Here is a 23,735-nt window from a genome sequence, read left to right as displayed (position 1 = left end):
TGGATAGACCAAATAGCATTAACCAGGGACCTTTTTTGGTTGCCTCCTTAGTTGTTTTGTCATTAAAATACAACAGAGTAGTTTGAAAATACACTTATTTTCTTTTCTTGTCAGAGTTTGATTTTAAGTGGTCTTTCTAACGATGCACCTAGAATGATAGGTCTGACCATGTTTATGTTTCTGTCCAGTCTTTTTTATTTAATCCACAAATAATGTGCCTTACTCACTAGGTTGCATCACAAAGTCTTCAGTTTGGAAGTTGTGAATGTGAGAAGAGTAAAAGTTAGTGAGCAATACTCTTTGGTGTGGAGGTTTTTATTGAGGGAAGTAGAACAAAATTAATGATTTTCAGTATTACTGAGGTGTTCAAGTCAAATGATGCTCCAAAGCTGTCAGAAGTTTTTCCTATGTGGCATGTTTGATTTATTTGTCCAGTCCACTATAAAGGAAAGTTGCCATCACATTTGCTGGTAATTTAGTTCAATAATCTTTCTTACTTATTTGGATTTTATGTATGAATTTTTCAAGTTAAAGTTGGTCATGTCTGGCATAGCAGGTCGGTTCTGACTCACCTGGGGGTCTTTAGTTTTGTTTGATTTGACCCAGACTTCATTATTTTAAGCTTTCCTCTAAAGTCTGTAGGTCTATTTTCCCAAAAAGGTACTTTTGCACTTTAGAAGGCCTTTCTCAACTTGTACATTGCCTAAACTGCCTATGTTGTTATAAAGTGAGACAAAGGTCCTGGAGGATGAAGTGGATGTGAAAATTGGAAAGTAAATGATTCTGGGCCTGAGTAAATTAGATTAAAATGGACAAAAAAAGGACTTCTGCCTAAAAGAAAATCCAGATGTTTATATACAAAACTTCTTACCTTTCCGGTAATGAAGGAAATTAACATAATAAATTGTAATTACAACATCTTACCTGCATTACGTAGCAAACTTGGTGTCCATCCAAACAAACAACTGAGAATTTATAGATGTTTAAATCGAAACAAATCCAGGCAAACCCCTATCAGGCCATTTTGGAACTGTTTGGTATAATGTCTGCAATTTGGAATTTATTATTGAAATAAAAAATTTGGAATGCTAATATATATTTGGTTATTAAAAGTGCAGTTTTCCTCTCCAAAATCACAAGTTTTATTTTTTCAGCACCCTTTAATAACACTTTAATTACACACTATATATATACAAAGCTAAGTGGCAGTCAGATGATGAGGACTCATAGGGGTATCTAAAAAACCCTTTTTACCAATCAGGGAGATTTGGAAATGTTGCATTCTACAGAAACCAATGGTATGCATCAATTGAAGATAGACAGAAGCTCCAGCATATCACACTCAAGACTAGCAGAGGTCTTTGTGATTTATACAGAGGAACAGATTCCAAATATGGCCGTGCTGCTGTTCCATAATACAGAGAGATGAAAAAACTTTTAACTGAATAATAAGCTATGGGTTGGATATATCCCATAAACTGTAATTTATAGGGTTTAAAATCTCTTCTGATAAAAAACAAAAAAACTGTAAAGGTAGGGGCGATTTGGACTTTTGGAGAACTTTGTGGAGTAGTCAGCTACGAATTAACAGAATTTTGCTAATGAGTTTGACTTCAGCTGATTTAGTGTCTTGTTGGCTTTCATTTGCAATGCACAATTACAGTAGCAGCCATTCAAAATGGCCCTTCCCAATCAAACGCCATCCGAATAGCAGCCCACTTCTCTGCAACTCCCGGCAAGATCCTCCAACTTCCAGCCACTGGAGTGACCCACTCTTGTATATTTGTTTTACTCCGACTCCACCCTTTTATTGAACTACAGGGTCTGAACAGGAAATTACGCTTCTCTTTAGATCCTAATGTCCACAAATCACGACAGAATGAATATTTTAGTACAAAGATTGATGTTTAAAAAGGAATACTTGGGGACCAACCAAGGGCCTATCAAGGGAAGTGGGAAAATTTTGAATGGCTACTACTGGAGGTGCTATCAGAACACATTTTGGCAGAGTGTTGCAGCTGTGGTCTGTGGATATTAGAATGAAGTAGATAGCTTTGTATAGGAGTCTCAGATGAAGATCTGGACATATGATAAGTGTGTGTCAGTCTCAGAGTGAGTCAGCTACACACTTATTATTGCAAAAGAACTCCAGTCCCCCTAAAAGGGGACGCTTGGGCTTAAGGGTTTAAAGAGGCTTTATGGAGTTTTATAATTATACTGCCACCTGTGGCCAAAACACTTGGATGCGCTTGAAGTCACATCCGCAGAACAGTGTGGGAACTTCTGTCCCAAAGTACTTAACAAAAATAAGTCACAGACTTATAGATGCATTGGTCATAAAAGATCAAATATAAGCATTATTTTTAAGCTATTTTTCAGGAAAAACTAAGAAAATGTCTCTTTAAATCTGTTTTTTTATAAAGACATGCTGAAAAAGCTGATTTGAAATCAACCCTGGTGTCTAAAATGTGATAAAAGAAGACACACATGAATAAGTCAGATGATTAATGCAAACTCTTTATATATATATTTATACATATATATATTTATATATTTCTTCAGTATGATTGCAACAACATATTCATAGAGCAGTCCAACACAAAATAAAACACAGACACACGTTTTTGCTGTTTAAAGTGATATGAGGCTAAATGGTTCCCTTTGTAATCGGGTGCCTTCATTTGTTTAATTTAAGTAGTGCACCATGTTGAGAGGAGAGACATTTCAAAGCTCCAGCAAACTTAAAAACAAATCAGACCAGAGAAATAAATACTGTACAACACCATAATATGTAATACTAGACTCAGAAGTCACAAAGAGGTCATGCTTTTTATCAACACTTCATATATGTTATGCAGCTTCATGAAATAATGCAGCATTTCTGCTCAGCTTACCTTACCTTAGAATAACAAACCTGGTAATGAATGGCGAAAAAAATAAAGTGCCTTACTTCAAAATTGGTCATTTCAAAGTAGAAAATGCCTGTTTGCATGATGGAGGCAGAATATCCTGAAAAGAGGTTTGGAGAAAAAAACAAATCCAGGGAATAAGATTGGATAGAAAAGAAAGTCAGAGAGTCATGTTTAGGTTAATCAGGCAGTTCTTCAAAGGCCAGAGGTTAAAACTATGCTTTTCTAATATCATGCACCATACATTAAGGCTAAAGCCGGAAATATTTGGTAAAACCAACTTGTTTTTATTTCAGTAACCTTTACCAGCTAACAACATGACTTCATTTCGGAAGTTAAATCTTTTCTATCCAACCCAGTTCAGTCAAGCAGCTTGAAGGTAATGCGTCCTAACCATCCAACTTTTCAAAGGATCCACCTGCTTTTAAAAAATAAAACTAATCTGCTCACTTCCTGTGTGGATTATACATGGAATACACACCAGCTAATCTTTACCACAAAAATGCCTTATACAAGATCCAGAAGTGTCCTGCTGATGAGGTTTGTGAACAAGTTTGGCAAGGTCAGTTATTCCCCCTGAGAATATTTTAGGGACATACTTTCATGTTAAACCTAATCACTTTACCAACAACTGCCCTGTAGAGATGTGGAGGCTTGGTTTATACTGGCATCTATTGCATCTCTTTGGCACCCAGATCATTTATTTTTGCTGGATGTGAAAGAAATTGTGAGGACACCGATAAAATCGGAGCACATATTTTCTGGATCTTTTTTACCTAAAGGCTGCTCTCGTAATAAACTCTGTAAATTGTAACAGGGACACTCAAGTGTTTTAGATCGTTTAGCCTTTCAGGTCCTTCCATCTTCAGATGCATTTTTCTTAATAGTTTGCAGTAGTGTTGGAGAAAACACTAAGAGAATGCACGGGTTGTCTTTACGAAACTGCAAGTCATGTGTTAAATCCATAAAGCCTGAGGGGTTTCACTCTGTAGCAGCATTGTTAGGAGGTCGATCAGCTAAACTCTGCTGTGTCTCAAAAAGAACCACACTTAATTGTCATCACTGTTGTTTCTATAAAACCTTTAAGAAGCATGATGAAGGATTTAGGGTATATATTATCGTCCAGGGGTAGCATAATGCAAGCCATCAGTTGAATGGACTTTAGAAAGGGAGAAATGGATGTAACACCAGATGTGTGAGACATCTTTCCTTTTTTTCCCTCATCTATTCGTTTAAATTAGTAAGTCCGGCCTGTATTCAGAACAATGATGCTATTCCTAATTTGAAATAGGTGCAAACCTCATCAAAACTCCCAGTCAAGAATGAAATTGTTTGAGTTTTCCATAAATGATTAATAGCTCATGAGTGGCTTAAAAGTAATATTTCCAAACTTTTAGCAGAGGGTGTTGCAGAAATTTGGACTGGGTCTTCTGACTCTTGAACTGAAGTGTAGTTGTTTTGGCTCTAGGACCTCAGTACTCTCTGGCCTCTTCAAGTTCATTCATAAACACGTCTTCATGGGGGTTTTCTGGGCAACTCAGTCCGTTATTTGGTGGCCGCACCACATGGAAGCGACTCCAGTCCCCCTTACACAGGATCCAAGGCAGAACATCTACCTTGAAATGCAGCTCCTGTGAGAACTCTGTGCTGATGAGGTTCGGTGTGCCCGCTCCCTTCCCGCGTGTGATCAGCCGACCACGATCGTTGTAGCAACAGTGCTGTGCTGCCAGAGTAGATGAGTCGCTGGAAAGCGCTGAGCGGATACAGCTGCGTGCCGAGGGCTTGTAGATGTCCAAGCGCTCCTTTGGGCCACTGGCGTCGCGCCATCGGAAAGTTCGGCCGTGAGTCTCATCATGCAGGCTTACCACAGTGTAAGCCACTTCAGACGGGTACGAGCAGGGGCAGCTGGGCAGCTCAGACAAAACCTGCTCCAGATACCTTTGGAGAAAGTCACTCTTGCAGTTCAGCCATTTCTCACAGCTGTCCACATCTGTTGGGAAAGAGGTCAGAGAGAGCAGAGCTGTGTCTTTAGAAGTTCACGGTAGAAGGAACAGGTGTCAGGGTGAATTCTAAATCATATGAGTGGCTTTTCTAAACATTTATATTATAGTTCAGACCATGAACAGTCTGCATTCTCAAGAGAAAATATATCAGTTACATACTATTGTTCCTCATTAGCCCACAGTTCCAGTATAATCAGGGCCATAGAAAAGAGGTCACACCCCTTCAACTTTTCCACAAACTTCTCAGAATGTTACTTGGATTTTAGGTGACATTACAAACACCAGGTAATGTATAACGCTGATGCTCAAGGTAAGTGGTGCATTTCTTTTTTAACCTTTTGGAAATACAGAAATGTGAATAATACAGAGTTATTATTTTGTAGGACCCCTTGTGACTCCAACTACACCTCCCAGCCCTTTAAGGTTATGCATTTGCCAGCTTTGCATATCAAGAACTGAAGCTTTTTTGCCCATTACTTTTTTCTAAATAGCTTAAGTCAGACAAACTATAAAAGAATCTTTGTGATAGAATCACAATTTTAAAGTTTTATCCTACTTTCTCCTTTAGATGTAAATCTTGAGTTACCCATTCTAAAGCATCAATATGATTTGATCTATCTTTTGCAATGTTATGGAGGAATACTACACGAAAAAATTTAACATAAATCAATTAAGCAATTTATAATGTGTTTGCAAAAGCTGAACCAGTAGGTCTACAGCTTCATGATTTATTCAGATTTTATTTTTTCAAAAACTTCAGAAAAAATGCAATTTGTAGAACTTGTTCTCTACAAAATGAAAAAAAGAGAAAAAAAGAGAATGAGAGCATTACATTCTGTCAATATTAAAACAAAATCAATACTTTTTTTTAAAAAAACATGAAAATTATTTTATGAAAATTAAAGCTGAAAAATGGAAAATAACATCTGGAAAACAAAATTTGAAAAAAAAATAAATAAATACTAAAAACGAATAACTCCCTGTCCACAGATGTTCACATCTGGGGATCTCTTCAGCCCCTACAGAGTTACCATAAACCAGGGATTCCCAAATATTACAGCCTGCGATCCCAAAAATAACAATGCAACAGACTGTCATGTCCTAAAACTTCATATAATCTCAGTAGATTTAAAGATACACCACCCCTGATAAAATAAATGCATTAAATTTGTTTCTGTTGTTTGACCTGTTTTGCCAGAAATGGGACGCTATTTCCAGGAGCTTTTTCAGCTTTGGATTTAAAAATAAATCTAGTCTTTTTTAGCCTTATTTCTTCCTTTCGTGTTAACTCTATGTTATATAGAGCATAATCTAAAGAAAGAAATAACTAAAAATAGATAAACATAGTCAATCATATTTTGCCGGACTACTAAGAACATGTCCGATGACAAGCTGTTAATATATGACATATAAAGTCCTTTATTTTTTATTGCAGGGTTATTGCACAGGATATTTCAATAGATGGGTATTTATCTATATAATTATTCCACTGGGTATTAAATATAAAGTAACAGGTTGTTGCACAGGGTCTTACATAGTAATTGCAAATTATACATTGCACAAGTTATTGCTGTTGTAGTGTCACATTGTACGGTCTGGTGGCAGCAGATTGTCTCAGAAATGTCATAAAAACAGTTTTGAAGACTTATATTAGTATTCTTTAGTGACTTAAGGATAAAAATAAGTACCGTATTTTCACGACTATAAGGCGCACATAAACGTCTTTTTTTCCCCCTCAAAATGTGCGGTGCGCCCTTTGGTGCGGTGCGCCCTATGTGTGTTGCAACTGCGACTTTTGAGACCACCTCATTGAGGAGATGATGAAAGAGTGGCTGAGGGAGGTGAATGTAAGGAGACCAGGTGGTTTTTTTTCCACTCATCACCATACCATCGCTGTAATCTGACTCCATGCGTGCCCATCTCACAGCTGATGTGAAAAACATGGTGAAACAAATTAATTCTGTGCTCGCTGTGAACCGGACGCAGCAGGTGCAGCAGAAGCAGCGAGTTTACATGCAAAGTCAACGGTTGACGAGCGTATAGACGCAGCAAAAGGTGCTGCTGCTCGAGATGGAAAAATTGAAGTTTTGCTGCTGGAAGCGCCGCATCAACGAATCAGAGAAGCTGATCTGGGAGCTGGCTGTGAGATGACACATCGCTCTGATGACATATGATATTAAAGCAAATGAAAGGGCTGGATGGATGAGGAGATGATGAAAGCGTGGCTGAGGCAGGTGTATGTGAGGAGACCAGGTGGTTTTTTCCACGCATCACCATCGCTTTTAATATGTGACTCCATGCGTGCCCATCTCACAGCTGATGTGAAAAAAAATAAACGCTGTGCTCGCCGTTATCTCGGGGGTCTGACAAAGGAACTTCAACCGCTCGACATCGGTGTGAAGCGGCCGTTCAAAGTAAGGCTGCGAGCGGCGTGGGAGCAATGGATGACCGACGGAGACCACAGTTTCACGATAAGTGGAAGGCAGCGCCCGGCAAGTTACGCCACCGTTTGTGGATGGATTGTAGATGCTGGGACTAACGTGTCTGCTGGCTCTGTTGTTCAAGCTTTTGCAAAAGCCGGCATTATTTCTGAGGAGCTGCGCTGCACGGAAAGTGACCCTGACAGCGAAGAAGGGGAAATTGGCATGTCTGATTTAGCGCAGCTGTTTTATTCAGAAACAGAGGATGATGACTTTGATGGGTTTGATTAATACTTTGTAATAAATACATGAATAAAGCACAAACATACTCAGTTTTGCTCCCGCTCTATTTTTCTACCTGAAAACTTAATTCAACAGCAGCCTCTGGGCGCGTCTCCTCCTCTTCACCGCGGTGGCTGGCAGGTGTTTTTTCATCTAAATAATCTAAATCTTGCAGCTATATTTGCTGTGATCAGTGGGAATAAAGTAGTTTTAATATGTTTTTAAGTGAGAAAGGCCACCTGAAAACTTCATAATTGCAGTCAGTTCATCCAGATGATCTATTTCTGTCGGAGGCGCTCAGACCCCCACATACCAGCGGTGCACCGACAGTAAATCCCTTCAACAGCAGCCTCACCGCGGCTGCTGGCAGGTGTTTTTCATCTAAATAATTTAAACTGCAGGCACCAGGATACCGGTAATAAAAGCGAAAATATTCCGTCGGCAGGTTTCAGGATTTTAAGTTAATTTAGGAGTGATCACAGCGCTCTGTCATCTGCGATGTGTCTGTCTCACGGCCAGCTCCCAGGTTTGATTAATACTTTGTAATAAATACATGAATAAAGCACAGTCATACTCAGTTTTGGGCCCGCTGTATTTTTAAATACGCAGTAGAGGTATTTAAAGGTAGTAGAGGACTTGTACCTGTATATAAAAAACGCGCCCTATAGTCCGGTGCGCCTTATGTGTGTGTTAAATACAGAGATTGACAGCTGTCCCAGCATACAACGCGACAGCAGCATCTTCCATTGGAGCACCCACAGAGCTCAGAGTATTAAGTTAAAAGTCTCTTTTTGTTGCCATTAGTCTTTAAAAGTATGTTTGATCATTTGAAGGAAGAACATTATACTTTTAAGTGTTACTATATGGCCCATATTTAGTGTGTAATAAAAAATAATTCCGCTGTTTAGAGGACTGTGGCAACCAGTGGACCTCCGAGTCTAACCACAGCCAGGGCTAACCTTAGTCCGTCTGCAGCAGCCCCCTCTCGGCATAGCCGTGTGTGAAGTACTGCTGGCTCTGATGGAGGCTTTTATGTTTTATTTTGCAACAATTTCATTTGATTTATGTTTATGTGATTATGTTAATCATTATTACCCCCCTTAATGAAAAAAGGAGGAATTCATATTATCTAGAGACTATTAATAACACGAGGTGAATGGTAGCATTAGACAAGCCAAGCAGGTGGTGACATCACGAGTATTTTTCTGTTCCATTCCACCCATATTTATGTTGCGTGCTCCCATTCTCCCAGAGTCCACATTTTCCTGTGTTCTTATCAAGAACATACTTGAGTCCGTACTCACGTTCTTGTGAATTGAGAAACTGCCAAAGTCTTTTTTTTTTAACTGAACATTTATGTATATAAGCTGCACCGAGCTATAAGTCGCTGATATGTACTGAACTTTCCCCCACCAAACCCGTAGGGGGAGCTCTATACATCGCCCCTAGATTAGGGATTAAGAAGAATGCTAGCTCCCGTTAGCTTGTTGGCATCAGTAAGAGCTTGTAATGAAAGATGGGGCTTCGTCAGCTCTTTATTTCAGCTCTACAGGAGTTGTGCAACTTCTCTTCATAGGTTCAACATTTTTTATTGGGCAAATAAATGTTAAAATGTTTGACTTAGGGACATTTGTTATCTGTGGTGCCCGCCGCTAGCATAAGCTTGTGTTAACGGAAAATTAGAGCTTTCTTCTTTGATTTCCAACTTTGATTTCCGCACCCTGGTAGTTTAAGAAAAATCCACTGAAAAGCCGCACCTTCACATAAACCACAGGGTTCAAAGCGTGGAAAAAAAGTTACAGCTCATAGTCCGGAAAATACGTTATGTATTAGATAAATAAATGTAACATTTACTAATTTCATGATAAACATATTCATTTCAGTCAGATTTATGTCTTTATATTATATATATCTAGACCTCCCGATATACACTATATTGCCAAAAGTATTTGCTCACCCATCCAAATTATTGGAATCAGGTGTTCCAATCACTTCCATGGCCACAGGTGTATAAATTCAAGCACCTAGGCATGCAGACTGTTTTTACAAACATTTGTGAAAGAATGGGTCGCTCTCAGGAGCTCAGTGAATTCCAGCGTGGAACTGTGATAGGATGCCACCTGTGCAACAAATCCAGTCGTGAAATTTCCTCGCTCCTAAATATTCCACAGTCAACTGTCAGCTGTATTATAAGAAAATGGAAGTGTTTGGGAACGACAGCAACTCAGCCACGAAGTGGTAGGCCACGTAAACTGACGGAGCAGGGTCAGCGGATGCTGACGCGCATAGTGCGAAGAGGTCGCCAACTTTCTGCAGAGTCAATCACTACAGACCTCCAAACTTCATGTGGCCTTCAGATTAGCTCAAGAACAGTGCGCAGAGAGCTTCATGGAATGGGTTTCCATGGTCGAGCAGCTGCATCCAAGCCATACATCACCAAGTGCAATGCAAAGCGTCGGATGCGGTGGTGTAAAGCACGCCGCCACTGGACTCTAGAGCAGTGGAGACGCGTTCTCTGGAGTGACGAATCGCGCTTCTCCATCTGGCAATCTGATGGACGGGTCTGGGTTTGGCGGTTGCCAGGAGAACGGTACTTGTCTGACTGCATTGTGCCAAGTGTAAAGTTTGGTGGAGGGGGGATTATGGTGTGGGGTTGTTTTTCAGGAGCTGGGCTTGGCCCCTTAGTTCCAGTGAAAGGAACTCTGAATGCTTCAGCATACCAAGACATTTTGGACAATTCCATGCTCCCAACTTTGTGGGAACAGTTTGGAGCTGGCCCCTTCCTCTTCCAACATGACTGTGCACCAGTGCACAAAGCAAGGTCCATAAAGACATGGATGACAGAGTCTGGTGTGGATGAACTTGACTGGCCTGCACAGAGTCCTGACCTCAACCCGATAGAACACCTTTGGGATGAATTAGAGCGGAGACTGAGAGCCAGGCCTTCTCGTCCAACATCAGTGTGCGACCTCACAAATGCGCTTCTGGAAGAATGGTCAAAAATTCCCATAAACACACTCCTAAACCTTGTGGACAGCCTTCCCAGAAGAGTTGAAGCTGTTCTAGCTGCAAAGGGTGGACCGACGTCATATTGAACCCTATGGATTAGGAACGGGATGTCACTTAAGCTCATATGTGAGTCAAGGCAGGTGAGCAAATACTTTTGGCAATATAGTGTACCTCAGGGATGACACTAATGATCTTCTGATAACTGGCGGTCCTAAACCCGCCATAGATTCCTTGGGTAATTACCTCGTAATCCCTGACATGTCTACAGCCTTTCTCTGTCTTCCTGATTCTATTTTCTGTTTTTCGTCTTTTTTTTTTTTTCCTAAATGGGTTTTCTTTAATTTTCCATGAGGCACTTTGGTTTGCCACGCATGTACAGATGGTGCTGCACAAATAAACGTACTTTGCTCCCTAACAAATCTCAGAGGCCATATGAAAAAAACAAAAACAACTGTATCTAATGAATAAAGTGTGAATTCTGGACCCAATTTCTAGCCAGTACTACAATATTTTCACCAACAGTATTCTATAAAATACCCACCTGTTCCGAATGGTTCAGTTCCATTCTCCATCTCAAAGGGGAATGGTTCTACTACAGTGTTGACATCCCCTACAACGGGAAGAGGCATTCATTTATAGAAATAAGAAACCATGTGGAACAACAAATGAAGAAGGAAAAAACTTTACCAGGACAAGGCTCCAGGTCACACTTTGAAGCTTCTGTCAGCATGCAGGAGTAGCCACAGGATTTAGTCCTCTTCCTTTCACCGTGTCCACATGTCACCGAGCACGGTGACCAAGGAGTCCATTCATCAGTGTCTTTCTCTGCAGGAGAGAAAACAAATCCAAATTCACCACCGACTCAAACTCAGAGTAATCTCTTGTGATTTGGTTCTGGTAGATCAAAGCAAGTTAACCACTCTTTGATTAGATCAGTGTAAAAACAGAGCGAACCCCCCCCCACCCCCACCCACCCACAAAAAGTTTTGTTTTGACAAGAATTTGTGTACTTCAACGCTCTAATTCAGAACAAGTTTTCAAAGTTTCCTAAACGTTCTAGTCTATACACACACAACTATTTTCTCTTGGTTCAACCTTTCCCATGCAACCATTTGCTCCTTTTTAAGCAGACTTCAGTGAAATTAGAGGGAGAGAGGTTGTGCTGTGGCTGTCCGCCTCCGCACCATATTTCCTTGTGGTGTTAATAACACTGAAAAACAAGTCATTCCTGATTAAAGACGAGGTGGGTGCAGAAATACCAGCCTGGGTGTAGCATGCACCCAATTTGACTCTGTGGGCAACGCCAGCTCTCCATGTGGCCATAGGGGCATGAGTTCTCAGGAAGGTTGTAATTACAGATCGAGCTAAGGTTGGCACCCTTAATTTATGTTCACAAAGTCTTTAGATGTGACCATTGGAGTTGCATTGTTGCCCTTAACTGATTCTTCTATAAACACAACAGTGACAGAGATTGAAACATCTGTAATGGCTTAATGGATAAGGAAACAGATTAGATTTAACCCAGACTGCTTGGTAGAGTCACCTGCTGAATTTCTCTCATCTATAAAAATACTTGGATCTATGAGGGGGAGCTACACAATGCTATTTGGTCTCTGAATATGGGATTCTCATCCCTTTATCAAACTCTGGCATTGTGCACCTCGCTGCGCTTCCTCTCATTATTTTTACTATTTTTATCCCTGGGTAAGTTGTCTGTGAAAACTGAGACACAACACAAGTTATGCGGTGCCCTCACAGCCTCGCAAATTCTTGAACTCGCTCAAAAGACTGCGCCGCGCAGGACAGTGAGGGCGTAAAGGGGAGGGGGCCCATGGGGTCCCGGCGAGGGATGAAAGAGCCGGCCAAATGGTCTCTGCCATTCCGTGTTCCCAATCTGCCCTCTAATTGTTCACAAGCAGAGGGATGTTTTGTCCCAGAGAACAGTGACGGCCTCACGCTGCTATTAGTGAGCCCATCAGAGCCGTCTTCAAAGGGCGGGCCTCTGAGACCGGCACGACAGTGTCGACTTCAAAGCATCCGTAACCCACAGTGTCCTCATGGTCGAGTGCTTATGCTTCCTCGTATGCTGGCATCATTTGGCTCTCTCCAAAACTTAGACCTAAATAAGCCATGGAGTTGTTCTTCAGCATCTTTATCACATAGCTATGTCAGCTTAATTTGTTTAAAATTCATCTAGGTTTTATTAAACCGTATTGATTATTTAGTTGTGGTTTGCTAATGGATCTAACGTGTCATTACCATAGTAGCTTTCCATGGGATCGAAACCATTCCAGCGAGTATCCCAGTCTCCCCCAACTCCACTGAGTAAGAGCTCTTCGCTCCCATAATCCACAGAGTAATCATCCTCCCCTTCCTCTTCCCCAGTTTCGTCTGTGCTTGACCGACTGTTGATTTCCTCACTGGAATCGGTGTAGCTCCAAAACAGAGGCCAGAAGAGCTTCTTGCCTCCGATCAAATCCACTGTGGAGGAAGGAGACGAAGAAGAAGGTAGCCAATCTTTTTCATTGGCCAGGTCCATCTCTACCTCCATCTGAGGGTCGTCGACGACTTCTATAGTAACCTGGGCAGAACAAGGGAGATCTGTCAAATAAACAGACAGCTAAAGATCCTGTCGCATCCTAAACATTGCTTGGTGGAAGAATAGTTTTTCTTATCGAGCAGTTTTTGGTCAGTTTACAGACTCTCTTTTCAAAGCTCTTACTTGTTAGTAGTCCAGAGATGATTGTTTTTCAAAGAAAACTGTTAGGTCGAGAGATATCACTAATATCACAATCTCCTTGTAAATTCCCTATAGGTTAAATATCCTGCTGCAACGTCTGGGATTTCCAGAAAGCTGCTAATATTTCAACACCAAACTTCTTTCACGAGAAATAGGAACAACTTTGCAGTACTCCATATATCCTTTTTTTCTGACATTGTCTCTCTTATCTAGCAGAAAATGCTAGATGAGACCCCAACTGATCCTACTTAAACACAGCAATGGCTTTAACTACAATATAGAGTATTGTTTTCAACATCATGTGTATAGTAGGCTTATTCATAAAAAAAAAAAAACAATTGGAGAGTTTCTGACTAGTTGCTCTCCAAAAACCAAAGGTTTTGCATTAAAAATATTTCTATGATTAAACATATTTACAAAAGTTAAGTTAAACAATGTATTTATGAAAATTAAAAGCCATATTATCATATCAGTGACAACCTCTAATCAGAAACTGTGCTAGATGACTGTGCTAATGACTGACTCCTTCTATAGATGTGAGTCAGTCATTGAGCATGAGCATTCAGTAGATCAAACAAACAACTCTCTGAGGGAATTAGAAAACCTTCATGCTAGATAAATACCTCTCATTTCCTCAAGATGACTCACCCTGGATGCAACAACATTTCCCAAAACCTAATTTAGTTGATTTTAAGCTCAGATATTCATCAGACCAAAAAGAAAAAAAAACTAGAAAATGAATTACCGTATACAAACTGGCGTTTGAAACGTCTGAATGGTAAATGACAGCTCATAAAAATGCAATTGTTGACAATGGGGAGTTAGTATACGCCCAAGGGGAGAAGGTTCCCAGCTTTTCAGAGACATTTTGACATTCTAAGATGTGGTATGAAAGATGACAAGGGCTCATAATGTTGTCGCTGACCAGTTTAGGCCTAAATTGGTATGAGCACATCCCTGAATACATTCACTAGGGTTTGAGAGAATAACTTTGTTGAAGAGTGTAATGATGATATGATTACTCCGTCATCTTTCTTTACATTTTTATTAAATAAAGCTGCAAAAGGAAATATATCTGATTTAGACTTTATTTATGGGTGTTACTCAACCTTTCCCTTAAAGTGTGTTTTCCCCTCTATCGACTTGCCTGTATGTTGGGGTTCTGTGAGTTAATGTCAGCGTTGGTCAGGTCTGGAAAGTTGTTTAGGTCCAAGATAAAAGGCTTGGTCTCTTCCTCGGGCTCGGGCTGTGGGAGAACACCTACAGAGCGATGTTGGGGGTGAGACCACCTCCTCTGGTGGCTGTGAGGCTCAGGAAGTATGGTCTGGACCTGGTTCTGCTGCTCCTCAGAAACATGCTGGATCCCAGCAACGTGAACTGGATTGCCATGAATCTGTTAATAAAATACAAAAACATTAACAGCAGATTGCATATATCCCTACATCCTTTTGAAATGTCATCATATATGTATGGATATCACTCGGATTTTTATTTGATTAAATGAACACAGAATTGTGAATGGCTGGATTTATTTTTCTACTAAAACATTTTCAAAAATGTAAAAATCAAGTGTAAAATGAATTTAGAGGAACCAGTGACTTCATACATTTCCTGAATAGTAAATAGAGTGTGTTTAATTTCATCTCAGTTGTGCAATCTACAAATTGAGCTGTAGTACTTCTGTAAAACATGGACTGCACATAAACCTAAGAGAAACATCCCTGTTTAAAACATGGTGTTTGTGGCATCATTCTGAAGTGCTAATTCTTAAGCAGGTACAGGGATGCTTCTGAGACTAATGGATAGAGGAAAACCTGAAAGAAAAAGTGCTAACATACCTAACTTAAGATAAGAAGTCCATTTTCCTGCAGGACAGTTACCCTACTTTACAAATGTTGCACTGCACAGATGTGTAATGTTGGTGGAGATAACTCATTCCTTTCCTACTGTAACTGCAGTGCAAGATAATACAAAATATTGAGTCATGGGGCATAATGGTGATCCAATACAGCTACTGTAGTACTTCTTTATATAAACAACCACCATTCTTCATTTCCTAGCACGGTCAGCAATTTGTAAAGGACCTGAGGTATTCATGTTCCTAACCAAGTGATCAACAAGAATTTGTTTCTTTTTTCTTCCAACAGTCATGGAATCCAAGCTGTAGACAAAGGGGGTCCTGTGCCGGCGAGATCCTCTTTTAGCTTTAATTAGAGGGCCCGGGAGGTGTGGGACTCCTGAGCTGCTGCAAGGGTGTCTGAACCTGCTGGGCTGCTGTATTTATTCACCCACTGCATGTGACCGCTCAGTAGCCAAATAAGAAATGTGAAGACAGCTAGAAAAATGGCAAATAAATCCACTGCATCTTGGTTCAGCTGGCGTGTTTCTCCCCTAAGCTGCAGCCTCTACCCATCTTTATATGCCATGTGCTACACTGTGTCCTCAGGAAAGATTGGACAAGAGTGTACAACTGGACATGAGCCAGCTTGTGGTCTGCCAAGTAAAACACAGACAGTTAGAAGAGGAGGAGAATTGTCTGCATACATGACCAGTAAGCTGAGGACTTCTAGCTATGACCTCCAAAAATGGATATATATTTTAAATGCCTGAGATTGACTTAGAAGGAACTGATGTAAGTGGTGAGGAGGAGTACAGACACATTAAGCAACAAAGCTGGTACCTCAGCCAAGGCATGAGAAGGGATGAAGTCAGCCTCTTTCCTCAAATCTAAAGTCATGTTTACAAACAGTTTAAGACCATTTTGCCTCTTTACCTTCAATCCATTGCCGGGAAATCAAATGAATCCAATAAATCCAAAGTAAGCACCTCAAAATCTCATAAAAGTGGAGTCATAAAACAGCCCAGATAAAAGTAGTTTTGAAAAATGGCAGTCCTTTAACAATATGTTGAAACACTTAGCCACGTTCAAAGATGAAGCTACATTTTTAGATATTTTGCTAATAAAACTACTGCTATGAGGCCAAGGTGTTTGTAGCTAAAAGGAAAGATGGATGCCTTGGAGAGTGCTGAGAAATTGAATTGTGTCGCTTCTTGGACAAAAACTTCTACCTTCTGTCTGGTTTAATTGTTTAATATTATGTCTTTGGATTTTTGGTGTTATTTAAACCATGTGACTGTGATTTTGGACTGAACCTTTAAAGATTGGGGCAAATATTACTGCCGTTCCCTGAAGCAAAAATTAACTATTGATATGAAAAGAATTGCACTGCTTTCTATCTGAACATGAAGCTCTAGCCTCTGTCCCCCCCCCTGCTGCGTGTCTGGTGACACCATCACACCGAGTTAGCACTGATGATGTCACCAGTGCGACAGAAATCAGGAAAGTAAACAATGGAGAGCAAGATGTAAGGAAGCCAGGGAATAGTAAGTGTGCTTTATTGTTTTGCTCTTTTGTCCCTCCAAAACCCTCTCACTAGTGCTGCGCCATGTTTATTTAATGTAAAAAGAGTTGTTTCAGCTTGTTAGATCAGAAGCGACTGGTGTGTTGACGTACGTTGCGTTCAACGCGGGTTGCTTGCCAAGTCGTTTGACCCGGGTAGACACGCATCAGTGAGCTTTTCCCACTGCCACTAAATGCAAAATGTTCCCGGGTTTAAACGTGTTTTTCGGCCAGTGGGAAAGGGGTATTAGTTTCTGAATTAGATTGAAGAGTTTCTCACAAGGCTCAGGCTATTATGTATCTGAGTTTAGACTGCATTTAAGCAGTACATATGAGCTCTAGGGTTAAACTTAAACTTCCGAACTAGGTTAATGACTTGAATAGATCAATATATGGCTTGAGCTGTCCTGACCAGTAAGCTATCAGATAGAAACTACAAAAACAAAATCAGAAACATTCCTCTTAGTTTCTGAGTTCTGTCAGGTCACACTAACAACACTCTTCAGTGTAGCACTTGTGAATGAGGGAAGAAGAATCCATATTATATATTTTCCCTTATGTGCTGAAATATAAAATCAAAGAGGGCACAGAACATAAAGGGAGAAATCCTAGTTTGCATTTTCTACAGAATGATGTTACCAGTTCATTCAGGTCACTGTTTGTAAATGACTTTTTCCAGGAACAAAAACTTAGACTTAGATTTATTTTGCTCTAGAGGAGTTGTTAAAGAGTTCTTTAAAACATGATATCAATTCATGCTGTCTCTTTAATCAGCAAAGGGCCAAATTGACCCAAAGCTGATACCTCTACATGTTAGAGCAAAGATGTTTTTATTCTTTTAAGATTCAAACTTCTGTCTTTTATGGGGAAGGCTTTATTTGTAAATTCCCTAGATTCCCTGGTGAATACACAAAAAGATTTCTGTCTAGAGTTAATAACACTAACCATGCTAATGAAGCTATTCACAAATGTGGGATGCTAAAGACAGTTGATGAGGTCAGTTCTCTTATTGTGTTTTGACTGATCAAAATCCTGTTCAAACTTCTTACAGTCTAATACAAAGTGGAGTTTACTGTCTGTTTCAATTAGAACCAAAAATAATAAGCAGAAGAAATATTTTCAAAATGTTATTTATAAGTTGGAATCAGCTGAAACTATTTTTCCAAAGGTCAAACTTTATTTAAACTACAGCCGGAAAATGGCCTCTAAATCCTTGATCAATGCTTATCTAATGTTCAATACATTTCTATCTGGGTTAAACAAAGAAATAGCTGGTTCACCTAAAATACCCATAAAGAAGATGTCCATTGACATAAAATATTTATGAGTAATTCAAGTGGTGCTTTAAGCTTAAATTCAAATAACTTCAAAGACCTGTTGCCGTTCTCAAATCCACATAATACTGTTTGTATGATGTTATATCGTAAGCCTGGTTCATGATTTAACGTTATAAATACCTTTTGACCCTGTACCTGGATAAAGTGTGATGGATCAGACCAGGCTCACCTAATACTCTCATATATCCAGCAGACCAACACAGTCCAGAGCTATGAAAGAGGCTACATACTTTCACACCCTCCTCATCTCGTGTTGTTTCACATCTGGATCTTGTATTCCTTCAGCCTGTATATCACTCTCCTCCTCTTTTCTTCCTCCCCCTTGTTCTCTCTGATCCTGCTCTCCTCCTTACTTGGTAGTGGGGCTCCCCTGATCAAAGGCCCTGTGGCTGATGGCACGCAGCGTGTTTAACAAGGAGACTGCATAGAAGCATAGGGGTACATTAGTCTTGACCTGGAGACTGCAGTCTCTTCCCAGAGAGCCACACTTGAAGATAAGCAGATAGTGCTGCCTTGAAGTAATTTAGAAGATTAGACCAAGTTAGGGCTACTGCCATTGCTACTGCCATTGCTACTGCTGACAATGAAAAACATTCAGGTTAAGAGGTTTAGGTCGGAAGGCTGTGTGATGCCAGCGGGGCGCTGCAGTAGGGATGAGATCCGGAAGGACTGTTGGGAATGCTGGGAAGGCACGCAGAGTGGCAGGCCTGATTTATGTGTGCGCAGAAATCAAAGGGCCCTGCACTTGGCTGTTTCCAAACCATTGCAGCAGAACAATAAACTATGGATGCTCTTTGATCGGCATCTTTTTCAAATAGAAACAGGACAGCAAATGCACGCTCAGAGGAACTGGGGTGATCCCGTGGAGCCTGGGGGTACAAACAGAGAGTAAACAGAGCAAACAGGTCCTGATCTTTGGGAAACGGGTCACTTCAACACAAGCATCCTCTTTCTCTACTTTGAAGCGAGATGGGGGTAAAACCCCAAAGCAGGAAATTCCACATTAACACAAAAAAGAGCCAACGTAAACAACCAGATGAATGACACTTGACCTGAGCCTCGGTATGGGAGATGATAAAAGCCGCCTTATTCCGGTTACATAAGCATGAAGTTACTCTGGTGAAATTAGCTTCCTGCTTCTCCTCCTCATGTGTCTTAGCCTAAACCCTGTGGGTCACAAGCACAGGTAGGGTGTCATCTGCCCCAAACTGCTGGAGACAGCAATAACCCGTCACACACTCTTCAGTGAAGAATTTTTTTTTTAACTCTCTTCTTTTCCTTCCTTCTGTTTTTCCTTCTGCCTCTTTATGCTTTTCACATCAATCAGACAGATGATGAGAGAGAAAGTCCCAACAGGGCATCAACAGGAGGCCACACAAGATGGAGAGTTCAAAGACAAAAACTGAACCCTAACACACACTCACACACATTCAAACAGACTTTGATTTCCAAATATGTCTCCATGTAACACAAACATTCCTCTTAGATAGAAACAACACACACACACACTGCGCAGCGTGCTGAGCTACGCACTGAGTTTGGATTTATGATAGTGGGGTGTATGCCCAGCCGTGACAAGCGCTACTATACATGGAAAAAGAAGCGGAATCAAACACAGCAGCATGAGCTAAGCTGAAAGGGAGAAATTACTCACTTAAATATTTTGTAAAGATAAATTATGATTTAGATTCATTACCAGAATCTAAATTACAATGTCATGTTCATTCAAAAAGGAAAATATATATTTTTTCTATTCTGTGCAGAAATCCTACTGTATTTAGATTAATTAGGGACTTATGTCGCTTTTGCTCAGCACTTTTAGTGGAAAATAAAATAAAACAGAGTTGGCCCGATATATCACTACACTATACAGATCACACACCAGGAGAGGTCCCCGAAAGGCAATAAAATGATTAAATCAACTTAGGAGTAACTCATGAGATTCATAAAAGGGAATATTTTTTTAGAACTTTAATCAGAATAGCTTTTGAGCTTTTAAAATTCATACATCACACAAAGTCATGGATTAGATGGGAATTTTTGCAGATACTCGCCCCCTCTGGTGAAAAGTGGAATTGACACCAGTGTTGTGTACAGGCATCGAAGAGAAGGGCAACGACCTCCTTGTTGAAAACTTCCCCAATATTTATTCTTATACTATTCTGTTCCTGATCAGACACCAATTTGGCCATTTTTGTAGCATTATCCAAGAGTTTTATATTATTAATCTTGTGTGAATTCTGTGATGGGGTTTGAGGAGAACTTGTGCCTGCCTTTGGCAACGTTCACAACGCAGCCTGAAGTGACCCAAATCTGATTTTTTTGCCCATATGCGACCTTCATCTGATCTTTTCATGGCTGTCTGAACAACACAGATCCAATTTTTTCCAATGCGACCCAGGCCACTTGGCGTTGTGGTCCTGAATCGGATCTTTTCAAATGCAACCCGTGTCTGAACAGACAGGTTGCATCCATCCGACCTGAATGTCATTAACACCCGAAAGTGGTCAACCTTCTGCTTCTTGCTACCCAGAAGTTGCAAGAAAAACAACAATGGTGGACGATAACGCAGAGAGTAGTGTTTATGTTTAGCCATCTTGGAAAGATTGAGTTTTTAAGGTTGGGAAAGATCATTAGACAAGCTCCAGCACAACCACCCATGTTGACTTCCGTAAACACAGAGCACACTTGTTTGTGATGTAATTGCATCCTCTACTGCGCATGCGAGGCACTTAGGTTGGATGAATGCAGTTCACACAGGAGATCACATACAAGTCGCATATATTTGGAAATGTGAACAGCAACGCAAAAAAATCCGATTTCACAAAAAAATCGGAATTGAGCATCAATGCCTGCAGTGTGAACGTAGCCTTTGATAATCCATCTTAACAAACTGTTGAACTTGTTCTCTTCCCTGCAACAGACTCCATAAAGTAGCCAAGTGAATGAGACCATGCAGCATGTCACCCACCCAGTCACTCTCTCATTATTTAACTAATCACACCTATAGAGGCAATAGAGGTTAACTAATCTTACATATTGGCGAAAGGGCGGATTATACTTCTGCATCCGCACACATCAAATGTCGCTTGCGTCTGGTCGTGAACCAGTTTTGCTGGTATGCTTCTGCAATATCTGTCTGGAATTTCTAGGGACACACAGCAGTTTCCAGCTAAAGCACAAGGGGGAGCCCATTTGAGAACTTGCGAGAACTTCGGCAGATGGTAGCGAGAACTTTGGCAGCACCGGTGGGAGTGTTTATTTTTCAAAACAACATATCTGAGGCATCGTACAAGTGGTTGTACTTCCGAACCTCCTCGATCAACCTTTCGTTGTCGTTAATCCATTGTTGTTATTACTCCTCGAGTTTTTAATCAATCAGTCACAGCTGCTTTTTGTCTGCGCACTTCCGCTCGAGGTCTGCGCTGGTTTACTACCGTCCGACGTGTAGTCACGATTTTTTTGGAGGTGCGCGACAATGGTTGAAGCGTCTCTGTGCAGGGGCGTGGTCGCGCAAAGAGACAGACTTTACGGCTGCAGAGGCTATGCGTCAGGAGCCTAAATTGGCCTTAATTGTAAGGGCATGTACAAGTAAGAAAAAAACTACCTTTAAAATTTGCTCAATTCACCTTTAAAATGCACATATTCTGATTTGCTTTTATTGGTCTTTTTATGCTGTTCTAATTTCAGCTATTTATATGGTTAAGAGTTGTATTTACATTTGTCCGGCTGTGACAATGCAGCTATAGATGTTTTAATAAAAGACAGATATTTTAAATGCTGTTAAACATCACATGTCTTTATTACAATGAGTTCAGTCAGTTATCATAAATTCCTGTTCAGAGGGTCCCAAAATCAGCTGCTGTTTGAGGCCCAATATAATCTTGGACCGGCTCTGGAATAACAGACTCACTTTATTTATTACTTCTATCTACAATGTTAGCTTTTAAAGTGCAATTACGCGCTGAGCTTTGTTGTAAGGCCAAAAAAAAAATCAAATAATAAACTTTTAATTCTAATAAAGATATGTTATTAATCAATAATGGTAGGTTAATAAAAGGTGTCTTACTTCATGTGTGAAGCTCTTGCGTTTTGTTGGAAATCCCGCTCCCAAACTGTAGAGGAGAATGGAGCAAAGCGCGAGCAGCATCTGAAATCTCCTCGCGACCTCTCCACGCATCTTCTCTGTTCCCTTTGAAGTTCTTAAAAACAAATAAAAACTTTTCTCTGGTTAGCTCTGGATATGAGGCAGCTTCTTGGTTTAGGAGAAACTCTCTTCAAACTCTTGTTCTGTCTCAGACTTTAGCTCTGAACAGATGCAGTTTTGAAGTATCGAAGCTCTTTATGAAGATGCGCACCAGCCGCGTGCTCGGGCATCCCACGCGCTCTCTGATGCACCAGAGGCTCGCGCAGCAGCAGCAGCTGTTGGTCCGTTCGGCGTCGCGAGCTCCACGCTCCTCTTCCCCATAAAAACCGCTACAGCAGCAGGGGCTTTAAGTACCCGAGAGAACAGGAGTGTAACACCCCACGCCGAATCTCCCAGTCCGCACCGGCGCACGCTTATTCAGCTGCTTTAAACTGTGACTCACTCCTCGTCAGTAAGAATGTTTTCTTCCAATACACTGACATCTGGGCTTTCTGGTTATCTATCTGATGCGTTAATCTGGTATCAAGACAAGGTTGATCCGACGGTTTTACAGCACGTTAGTTAGTGCGCGTCCTGCCCAGCCAAACGGGTTCAGCAAACTTGCCTCTTTTACGCACGCATTTAGAGGTTTCACGCTGTGGGAGTTGGGGGTGGGATTGCTCACAGCTGTGTGGAGAGGGTGCAATGGGGCCATAGAAGAGCTTTACAAGGTGAAACTAAGAGTTTGTTCATAAAACCAAAAGCTAAAATCATCTGCATAGTATTTATACCCTATGTTTAACTTTTTGTCACTTTGCCACTAGCAGTTTTAAAGACCATCTCAAGTGCGCCCTTATTGTAAAGTGGGAGAAGGATATTGTTATCAAACTAACTTTTTATTTAATTTTGTGGTGTATATTTGTTTTCAGTCCCCTTTACTTCAGAATACCTGAAATAAACGAATTACACTCAAAAAGATACAAACCTGTAAAATAGATCACATGTGATTTCATCCCAGTACACAAAATTATGTTTTTCTTATACATTTTTATAAGGTCCATATTTGTGTGCAAATTTTTTCTATCTTTTTGCTGCTGTAAACACTAGAAGTTACCCATTGTGGGTCAATAAATGGATTTTCTATTCTGTTCTATGGATGTCTAAGAGGTTACAGAACAATAAGAAAAAAATTTGTGGATAGACAGCATTGTTATAACCAAGGAACATAGCAAACATTTCTGTATGAAATAGTTTAAAGCTAGGTTATGGTACAAATCAATATTCCCAAGCTTGAAGAATTGGAAAATCTGTTGAGAAGTCTGCCACAAATCAGATTTTATAAAAGCTGTTTTTTTCTGCTCACTATTTTCATGGTGAAACACGGCGGTGTCAGCATAAGGCTTTGGCAGAGGGAGTTTTTTTCTACTGTAATATGGAATGTGAATATAACTGATGGGACGGAGGTTGGAGCTATACATACAGATCAAGAGATGGAGACTCTTGAGCCAT

At 40.5% G+C, this 23,735-nt stretch overlaps 1 protein-coding gene across 1 annotated transcript; it reads right to left on the bottom strand.

Annotated features, from left to right (window-relative positions):
* Positions 1-2,499: 2,499 nt before the first annotated feature.
* Positions 2,500-22,859, bottom strand: ism2b (isthmin 2b). Its single transcript, XM_038286074.1, has 6 exons — positions 22,170-22,859; positions 14,511-14,756; positions 12,883-13,204; positions 11,311-11,448; positions 11,165-11,233; positions 2,500-4,899 (listed from the first exon to the last, which is right to left on the bottom strand). Exons 1-6 carry the CDS (start codon positions 22,278-22,280, stop codon positions 4,382-4,384), a joined length of 1,404 nt encoding a protein of 467 aa, XP_038142002.1. The 5' UTR covers positions 22,281-22,859; the 3' UTR covers positions 2,500-4,381.
* Between the last annotated feature and the right edge of the window lie 876 nt (positions 22,860-23,735).

This window comes from Cyprinodon tularosa, unplaced genomic scaffold, assembly GCF_016077235.1.
Source record: "Cyprinodon tularosa strain WSP-4 unplaced genomic scaffold, ASM1607723v1 ctg22, whole genome shotgun sequence".
NCBI classification, from domain to species: domain Eukaryota; kingdom Metazoa; phylum Chordata; class Actinopteri; order Cyprinodontiformes; family Cyprinodontidae; genus Cyprinodon; species Cyprinodon tularosa.
Note: the sequence above shows the minus strand (reverse complement) of the source record. Positions and strands in the feature narration are given on the sequence as shown.

Coding starts and splice junctions, on each gene's coding strand:
- ism2b (XM_038286074.1), bottom strand. CDS start 22,280: ATGCGTGGAGAGGTCGCGAGGAGATTTCAGATGCTGCTCGCGCTTTGC. Junction 13,205..14,510: donor CACAGAACCCCAACATACAG/GCAAGTCGATAG, acceptor TGTTCTGCCCAG/GTTACTATAGAAGTCGTCGA. Junction 11,449..12,882: donor TCCCATGGAAAGCTACTATG/GTAATGACACGT, acceptor TCTCTCCTGCAG/AGAAAGACACTGATGAATGG.